Here is a 10,200-nt window from a genome sequence, read left to right on the forward strand (position 1 = left end):
GTTCTGGCTTGGAGTGTTTCCATTGAGAAGTCAGCTGCTAGCTTTGTATTTTACTTCCTGTTTCTCCCTTGCTGACTTTAAGATTCTCTCTTTGTCTTGAAATTTTTCCATTTTAATTATGATGTGTTTTGAAGTGGACCTCTTTGGGTTCCTTTTGAATGGGACTGTCTTTGTTTCCTGGATTTGTATGACTTTTTCTCTCATCAAATTAAGGAAGTTTTCCATCATTACTTTTTCAAATAGGTTTTCTATCCCTTGCTCTTCTCCTCCTTCTGGTATTCCTATTATATCGATATTACTATGTTTCATATTGTCCTGCATTTCTCTTAATTCCTCTTCATTCTTTCTGAGCCTGTTTTTCTGTTCTTGCTCTTTCTGGGTATTTTTTTTCTACTTTGTCCTCCAATTCGCTGCTCCAATTTTCTGCTTCATTGGTCCTGCTTTTGATTCCTTCTACTGTGTTCCTTAGTTCAGAAATTTTATTCTTCATTTCCTCTTGGCCCTTGTTGATAGTTTCTATTTCCTTTTTCATGTTGTTATAGTTTGCAGTGAGTTCATTGTAGTTTTCCTGTAGTTTTTGTTAGCTCATTGTGAGCTCATTGAGCTTCCTTATAACCATTGCTTTGAACTCAATATCTGATAGTTGAATTACCTTTATTGCACTTAGCATTCTTTCTGAGGCTTCCTCCTTTCCCTTCATTTGGGGATTGTTTCCTTGTCTTCCCATTGTTTGTGAGACTCTTCTTGTTAGCCTCAGCTTCTTAAATTGATCTGTTCTGGCTCCCTGGGTTTATGGTGTGAACTTCTGTGGTAGAATACCTGTGAGATTCAGTGGTGCATCTTCTTGATCTCCCAAGCTCACTGGTCTTGGGCTGTTGTTTAAGTTGGCTCTGTGTTTGTCTTTGGGTTTTGATTGTTGTTGAGCTTTTCTTGTTGGGTCCTTCTCACCAGCTGGTTAACTGAAGGTCACTCTGTCCAATACCTCTTGTATTTTGTTGTGCTGGTAAGGGCAGGTTGTGTTGAAGCTGGTTCTTCTGTGTATATAAGGTTTTGAGGATTCTCTCTTGCTCTTGTTCAGTTGTTTGTTCTGGGTAATTTCTCCACTATTTAGTTGTATTTTCAGATAGGTTCTGGATTGAAGTTAGTGTGGCTTTCACTCCCTCATTCACCTTCTTCTGTTGTTATCTGTTACTGGCTCCTTTGTTGTTGGATTTTCTCTTCCAGCAGGTATCCTGCTGTTCACAGCTTTCACCTACTCATCTGGTTTTTCAATGTTCGCTACAAATTTTGGTCTCCTATTTTCATATATACTGGGGTACTGTTGGCTGTTTGCTCTGTTGTTCTGTAGATTGGCTAGGTTTTTCTCCTGTGTGTAGGGGAAAGTGGAATCTGCTACCTCCTACCTCACCTCCATCTCCCTCCACCTCTCAGTCGTTGCCTTTTTAATGTTCATGGTTTTTATCTTCTTTTTCTTAATTAAGTCCCTGTAATATTCCATGTAATAATGGCTTTGTGATGATGAACTACTTTAGCTTTGCTTTGTCTAAAAAGTACTTTATCTGCCCACCCATTCTAAATGATACCGTCACTGGATAAAATAATCTAGGTTGTAGGTCTTTGTTTTTTATAAGTTTGAGTACTTCTTGACAATTCCCTTCTAGCCTGCAAAGTTTCTTTTGAGAAATCAGCTAATAGTCTTACGGGAACTCCTTTGTAAATAACTCCCTACTTTCCTCTTGCTGTTTTTAAGATCTCTCTTTATCTTTAAACTCTGGCATTTTAATCATGATTTGTTTTGTTGTCGTCCTCTTTGGGTCCAACTTGTTTGGAATTCGTGTGCTTCCTGGACTTTTATGTCTATTTCCTTACCCAAGTCACAGAAGTTCTCCTTCATTTTTTTAAATAAGTTTTCAATTTCTTGCTTTTCCTCTTCTCCTTCTGATATCCCTATGATTCAGACTTTGGCACATTTGGAGATGTCCCAGAGGTTCTAAGCCTATCCTCTTTTTTTGAATTCTTGTTTATTATTTCTGTTCTGGTTGAATGTTTATTTTTTCCTTTTCTTCCAATTCATTGATTTGAGTTTTGGCTTCCTTCCCTTCACTGTTGGTTCCCTGTATATTTTTCTTTATTTCACCCAGTGCAACCATTTTTTCATTTATTTTGTTGCCATACTCAATGAGTTCTTTGATCATTCTGATCACCAGTGCTTTGAACTCTGCATCTGATAGGTTGGCTATCTCCCTTTTGCTTAGTACTTTTTCTGGGGTTTTGTTCTGTTCTTTCATGTGGGCCATATCTCTTTGTCTCCTCAATTTGGCAGCCTCCCTGTGTTTCTTTCTATGTATTAGGTAGAGCTGTTTTTACTCCCTGTCTTAGTAGTGTGTCCTATGTAGAAAAGGCCTCTATAAGTTGTGTGGGATGGAGTCTTAGGTAATTGCCAGGGTGTGGCAATCCATTTCACCACTTTGTGGCTCTGTGTGGGTGGAGGAATCAGAGAAGAGACAGTGCCACTGCCTGGTTTCTGGAGGTTTGCCTAGCACTCATCCTTTTTCCAATCACTTCACACACTTCCCATATGTGGCTGGTGCCCTACTAGCTGTTGTCCTTGTGAGGAAACCCAGAGTGGGTGGGTTTGTGTATATTCTAAGTTTGTGCAGACCCTGTACATGGTGAAAATCTAGCAGTTTCTTCTTCTGCCCCAACTTCCTCTGCTTTTTACAGCCAGAAGTAATGGGGGTTTATCTTCCTGGTGCTGGGACCCTGGGCTGTGTGGCCTGGGGCAGGGATCCCACACTCACAAGGCATCCTTCCTGATTTTTATCTACCATATGTGCATGTGGGACTGTCTGTTCCACCTCTAAGGCTGCTGCCCCTCTGTGTCACACCACTCCACCTATCTCCATGATTCCGCCCCTCCTCCTTATCTGAATGAATGTGTCTGCTTTAAATCCTTGGTTAAACTTCCATATGACTCGATTTCTGACTGTTCTGTGTGTTTTTTGTTTTTTGATCTGGACATAATTCTTTCTATTTTTGTGCAAGAAGGTGAAGCATGTCTACTTACACCTCCATCTTGATCAAAGTCTCCCTCATTAGTTTTCATAGCTGCATGGTAGTGTGTTAATGTGCATTGCTTATTCCTAGTTTGATGGACATTTACTTTGTTTCAAGTCTTCAGCTATTGCAAAGAGAGCTATAATAAACCAACTTGTGTATATACTACTGGTGTATGTTGGAATAGTTTCCTATAAATGGAATTGTTATGTCAAGGGTAAGTATATATGAAATTTTGTTAGATTGTGCCACTTACACTCTTTAGGGGTTATGACACTTTGCTTTCCCACCTGCAGTGTATTAGAATACTCATCTCCTAACAGCCTCACATATATTTTACATTGTCAAGCTTTTGTATTATATTCAGTTTTATAGGTGAGAAATTGTTTTGCAATACAGTGTAGATTAAACATTGTTTATAGCCACAGAACATTTAGGGTTTTTGGTGCTTTTCTTTTTTATTATTAGAAGTTTGCCTGAGATACAATTGCATTTTCCCCAGTTTATTTGTCTTTTTACTTTATGGTGTTTTTTTTTCTTATAAAAGATTCTTAAAATTTAATAAAGTTTGTCATTTTTCCCTTTATTCTTTCTGGATTTTTAATTATAGTCAGGAAAGTTTTTCTCAAACACCAGTTACAGAAGAGTTAATCTACATTTTATTCTAGTACTTGTTTTGCTTAATTTTATTTCTAACAGTAACTCTCTGATTCTTTTGGAATTTACCCTGGTGTATAATGTGAAGAATTGATGCACTTGTATTGTTTTCATGCAGGTATCCTCATTTATCTACCCTGTTGAGTTCATCTTCTCACTGCTCATGAGATACTGACTTTCTTGTACACTGAGTTTTCATACATAGTTGAATCTATTTCTTCTCTTGCCCTTCCCTCCCCCAACCTCCAGTTATGTTTCTGCTCTTTTTCTTAGTATTAGAATCAAGTCTGGTCCCTCACCTAAGGATGATTTTGTACCTGTTTAATGTTTTTAGAACTCACAGGAAGACAAACACAAACATGCAGGCAAAGAATTACAGCCTATAAAATATAATTTTATGTAAATTGCATCTCTTGCTCCTTGTTCCTTTAACATAGAGACCATGACCAGATTCTACATCTAACTCAGCTATGAGGTATTGGGTATTTCCACATATATCTGTTCCTCTAAGTTGAAGAAGGTGTATTATGCAATCATTAAAAATGCATTATCTAAAACAGTGGTGAAATTGCTTCTTATGGGAGACTGAATCATTGCTATACACTTAATAATGCATATTTTAAAATCTGTTATTAGAACTTTGAAACTAGTACTTTGATCCATTTTGTTCTGCAACAAACAACATGAAAGATGTATAACAGCATTATACCTGCAGCAGATTTTCCAAATCATATTTAATTGAAAGATCTCAGTTAGCAAGTTATTCATCATTGCTATGGACATATACACATTCAAATTATTGCTGTGTTCTACTTGCCTGTGAGTTACTAGAGAGCAACTGTTTTTAAACAATGCCAGGAGAAAAGAGAGAAAGGAACAAAAATCTCTTGCAATTTTAGAAAACAATAAAGTAGAAAAGGATTCTGGAAAATTCATTATAAATGGTTAGCACAATTATGGGAAATGGAATCAATATACTTGAATTGCTTTTTTACAAGGCTTATCATGTTCTATTATAAAATAATAAAATGTAATTAATAAACCATCAGTTCACTTTTCTTTTTTATTTGAAAATGCTTAGGCATATTTTAGCATATCATTTTTAGAGTAGCTAATATCTCTAATGTATAACATTAATAAACAGTGATAGACTTTACTATAAATATTGCATCTGTTGCCAAGAAAAGTTATGTAGAAAAACAGAGCACTGCAAACAGCAGTTCAGTGATTCTTTTGGTAGTAGAGACATGGGCCTTCTGTGTCATTTTAAGTATTTTTGCACTACTTGGCCCCCTGTACTTGGAGAATATAATTTTTTGTACATCAACAGTTTGCTGGCTTTGAGGGATTAACACCATATACATGGTGTTGTGAGAGCCCAGGAAACCAAGTGAGCAGTGTTTTATCCCTTGTGTTTTAATTGAAGAAAAGAGTTGAGAACTGTGGAAAAGCTGTGACAAAGTTTTTACGTATGCAGCCATAGCCAGGTATTGTTACAAAAAATAAATTTAAAAAAATCAAGGTGGTAGAAGAAAATACTTAGATATAACATGAAATAAAAACCACCAATCAAAAAATTTCCATGGACTAAATTATTCTGGATTCTAATAACCCTAGTGTTGTTATCTGAAAAGAAACATTTAAGTAGTAAAATATATAAGATTCTAAATATATTGTTTTCTGGTTTCTTTGATATATCAAAGAAGATACCAACTTTATTTTATTAAGGCTGCTTCACAATTACAAAATGGCACTCTGAATTTTATGTAAAAATTTCATTTATATATTCTATGTCAATTCAAAGGAAGTTCAAGGCATTGTAAATCACACAAAATACAACAAAGTCAGAAAACCTGATCAACCACCCTTATTTTTCTTCTGCTACCTTCTTCCATATGAAATCTTAAGAGAAATATTGCAAAAGATTAAACTTTTTTACATAAGAGGAAATAAAATATTTAATATTTTAACTTAACTAAAAATAACAGAATTTAATCTTGAAGTGATTTCTACTAACTTAGCAGATATTTATGTTGCCTTCTAATACTGCATATTCCTTAGTTTGTGGCTACCAGATTCTTGAACATAGGAATTCCAAGGTGATGAGATAAAAAATAGATAACATGAAAAAACAGACGATCTTAAAGAGGTTAAATAGATGAGATCTCTGAGTTTCTTAGGGTGAAAATTTGCACATCACGATTGTAATGAACAGCTTTGGGAGGTGATCTCTGACTTCCTGCCTTTTAATCCAATGTATTTTCTTGTAACTGGCATGATTGCTTCAGGGCTTAAAATTTTCATTAGAGAATCATTTTTTAAACTACTCTGTTCTTTGTCTTTTTAAAACATAAATACAATGAAAAAATAACATGTTAACTTGATACTAACTAAAAGCCTATCTATGTCTTCAAATATGAATTAGTAATTCAGCTCAGGCATTAAAAACTTGACTGATAAATTGATGGGAAGGTGGAGGCATTCTGAGCATGGATTTCTGCCTAAACAAGGGTAGCCTCAGTGGGGTGCTGTGGCAGAAAGACATCTTACTTTGGAAACGCACAAAGCAAGGATAAGTTCTAAGAAATTTGCTCCCACACTTACCAATTTTATCACATTCAGTCTCTTATTCTCCTTTGGTCTTGTGTTCCCTTGCCTGAAATACACTTCAAAGGTGAAAAAGGAAACTTTTAAAAAGATAAGCAAAAGCAAATATTTTCACTTCAAATATTTTCCTTTACCATCTAAAAATTTTCCTTCCTTTCACTAGCAGGTTATTACACCAAATGATAAATGTTCAATGTCTCTATTGTATTATCTTATAACACTTGGAATCTTGTTTTGAATCCTATCATACTACTGAAACTTCCATGCTAAAGAAATTTTATCACTAAAACAATGCCATCTTTGTTTTCTTCTCTGACTTTTCTAATTTTCACTGTTGGTGCAAAAAAGCACATATTTATTTTTCATAGTTCTAGAGTCTGTGTTCTGATGGGATCTGTCTTTTAGGCTGCAGATTGCTAGTTTCTAGTTGTAGCCTCACATGGTAAAAGGAAAGAGAGCTAGCTCTCTGTTCTCTCCTCATGAGGGCACTAATCCATTTTGTGACGATTTACCCTCTTGACCTAATACCCTCAAAATGGCCCCACATCCTACATTCAAATTGGGTGTTGCATTCCAACATATGGATTTTGGTGTGGTCTACCAGAACTATCAGTCTTTCATTGTCCCTTATTATTCTTAACACTTTGACAAAACCTTTACTAACTCCTTTAGCCTTCAACTGTCTCTGAAATTCTATGACATTTGAGTTTCCACCACAAAATTTTGCACTTAACTCTATTTTATTTTAAGTTGTTCATCATTATTTTGTAACTTTGTAATCTGAATGTTCTCAGGACATTGTAGATTCTAATAAGTCATTAGCTCAATCTTACATATATGTCATTGCAGAACTTAGGGATCACACTCCTGGATCTTCATTACTTTTGGGGCCCCAAGAGGTATTGTAATGTGCTCAGGAGCAATACTGCTCATATTTTGCTGCACTGGCCATTTGGAAGTGGTGCCTCAACATGAACATCCCTTCTAGGAGAAGGCCTTCAAGCAGGTTCTGTATTTGCTCCTGTTTTTCTGTCAATCACAGGGATTTTCACTAATGGGTTCTTTGATTTTTTTAGAGTCACAACTATAGAAATATGTGGGAAATAACAGAAAGGTAAAAATGAGACTTTTATTCAACTTCATGCTAAATTTAATTACTTGTACTGCATTACCTCACTCCCCAAAACTGTGTACTTTATGATACAAGTATTATATGATTTTACTTTTAAAATCCTCTGGACTTTTTCCATCTCTAACATCATTTCCTACAGAGTTCAAACATGGTTCCTTTTTGGAATCGATGCTGTATCTTTTTTTCTCCTCTTGTGTCTTCCCATGAGTTTGTGTACAAAGCAGCTCCCCTCTCTTATTAGTTCTGCTTTCTTCTTAGATAAAACTGCTAAAAATGCTCATGTAAATTAGCCAATAAAAATAAAGATGGAAGTGTGCAGGAAATAAAGAAGTTACAAGCCATTCCAAATTTTCTTTTGTTTTTCTTAGGAATCTCAATATACACTTCAATTTTGCCGTCCAGTTTGGTTGAGAAGGTATTTAGGAGAGGATCTCTGTTTTCTTTGTTCATCAAAGTGCCTAATGCAATGCTCTGCAAGTAGCAGTAGTAATAAACACTGGATTACTTGATAAGAAGTAAAACATTTTCTCTGAGGACACTTTCAAGCATCAAGTGGAAAACTATACAGAAAAAAATGAGATCCAACTCCCCTGCTCAGACAGCCACCTACATGCTGCCTTCCTCATCCAAGCTAGGGGTCAGGAACCTCTAGCAAATGCAGCGTGGGGCAAAGGTGTGCTCATCTTTTGCTACAGGACCTAGACAATGGGATGGAACATTCTATGAATTTCGTACCTATTATCTTAAGCCTTCAAAGATGGATGAGTTTCTGGAAAATTTTAAGAAAAACATACATCTTCGGACAGCTCACTCTGAACTGGTTGGATACTGGAGTGTTGAATTTGGAGGCAGAATGAATAAAGTGTTTCATATTTGGAAGTGTGATAATTATACTCATCAAACTGAAGTTCGGAAAGCCTTAGCCAAAGATAAGGAATGGCAAGAACAATTTCTCATTCTGAATTTGGCTCTTATTGATAAACAAGAGAGTGAAATTACTTATCTGGTGCTGTGGTGCAAGTTAGAAAAGCCTCCAAAAGAAGGAGTCTACGAACTGGTTACTTTTCAGATGAAACCAGGTGAGCCAGCTCTGTGGTGTGTTGCTTTTAAAAGGGCAGTTATGGCCCATGTCAATCTAGGCTACTCAAAACTAATCAGAGTTTTCCACACAGAATATGGAGCACTCAACAGAGTTCATGCTCTTTGGTGGAATGAGAATGCAGACAGCCGTGCAGCTGGGAGACACCAGTCTCATGAGGATCCCAGGGTCGTGGCAGCTGTTCAGGAAAGTGTCAATTACCTAGTGTCTCAGCAGAATATGCTTCTGATCCCTACATCATTTTCACCATTGAAATAGTTTCCGACCAAAGTATAAAGCATTTTCATTAAATGTCTTAAGATGTGTCTGCTAATGGTACTTCAGTTCTCCCAAGCGAATCTCGCTTTTATTTGAAGAAGGTGGTAAGTTAATTTGCTACGTCTCTGCATTTTTAAAGCCATCTCTGTTCTTTGTTGTTACCACCTCAGAAAACAGTCCTGTTCATTTTCCCCATGGCATTTCAGTAGCTATTTTATATTAGAAGTAGTTGCAACTATTCATGATCTTTAGTTTTCATTTCTTTTAAGTTATCTCTTATTCTCTATTTTGACGACCCTTGGCTTTATAGCATTTTCTTGTATTTAAGTGATGTTTTTACATTTTTGTGCCTGACAGTATTCTGAAATTATGTACATGCAATGTCTATATTTTCAACATGCCTGTTTTTTTGTGAGATTTAAAATAACTTTTTGCCCAGTAAAGTTTATTTTGTAATATAAGAATATTGGAAAAAATGTATTCCTTTACCTTGGCAAAGTACAGTAACACCTGTGTCATCTGTATCAATTATGGTTTTCACATTAATTATTAGTCAATTAGGTCCCTGTTAAAAAAAAACTTCAGAAAAAAATGAGAACACTCTAACCCAGAGATTTTAATAATCTATTTTTCTACATATAATTTTGCTAAAAACTATTTTATTGTCACTATTGTCAGAGATTACATTATGAAAACTTAACAAATTTATGGTTTTTTGATTCCCCAATCTAAGTAGGCTAACCTTGGTAGAACAACCCTTAAAGTAGCTGGTACTTAATTATCATATCTTTCTGAAGGAAAAAAACACATATTTTACCACATTTTGAGGTTCAAAAGGATGTGGGATGATTACAAATTAGAGCAAAACCTTTCTGAACTCACAAAAATACCAAAGAACCATGTGATTAAACAGTTGATTCCAAAGACTGTGGATGAATTGCAATGACATTTGAATGTTCCAAGGAATGAGTGGGTCTGAGTCAGAATCTGAGCAACCAGGACTGGGAGCCCAGGACCAGCAATAGCACTGAGGATTTAGAAAGCTAAATTCTTGCAGTGAATTAAGTTATGTGAGAATTATACCTTATATCATATAAATAAACCTTATTGTGTGTTATATATATATGTGTATATTATGTGTAATATATATATGTGCATATATATATATATATATATATACTTCTACTACTCATATTTACAAAGTAATTTCAAGTTTACTCTATGCTCCTCTGATCTTTCAACAGTATTAGGGGCTTGTGGATCTAAGATATAGGTTATAGGTATAGCAATGTTCTTTAAATCTTATCCTTGTTTGTTTTTCAAATGATGCTATATTCTAGAAATAAGGAAGCATATAAGCTAATCTCAACTCTTTTGAATAGAAGACTAT

General features: G+C 35.4%; 1 protein-coding gene across 1 annotated transcript; it reads left to right on the top strand.

Annotated features, from left to right (window-relative positions):
* The first annotated feature begins 8,085 nt into the window (after window positions 1-8,085).
* Window positions 8,086-9,380, top strand: LOC114492756 (protein NipSnap homolog 3A-like). The gene has a single exon (XM_036029580.1). The coding sequence runs from the start codon at window positions 8,109-8,111 to the stop codon at window positions 8,808-8,810; it is 702 nt and encodes a 233-aa protein (XP_035885473.1). The 5' UTR covers window positions 8,086-8,108; the 3' UTR covers window positions 8,811-9,380.
* Window positions 9,381-10,200: the final 820 nt, after the last annotated feature.

The sequence above is a fragment of the Phyllostomus discolor genome, chromosome 1, assembly GCF_004126475.2.
Source record: "Phyllostomus discolor isolate MPI-MPIP mPhyDis1 chromosome 1, mPhyDis1.pri.v3, whole genome shotgun sequence".
Classification (NCBI taxonomy): Eukaryota; Metazoa; Chordata; class Mammalia; order Chiroptera; family Phyllostomidae; genus Phyllostomus; species Phyllostomus discolor.

Excerpts from the sequence above, each read along its gene's own strand:
- LOC114492756 (XM_036029580.1), top strand. The coding sequence starts at position 8,109 with ATGCAGCGTGGGGCAAAGGTGTGCTCATCTTTTGCTACAGGACCTAGA.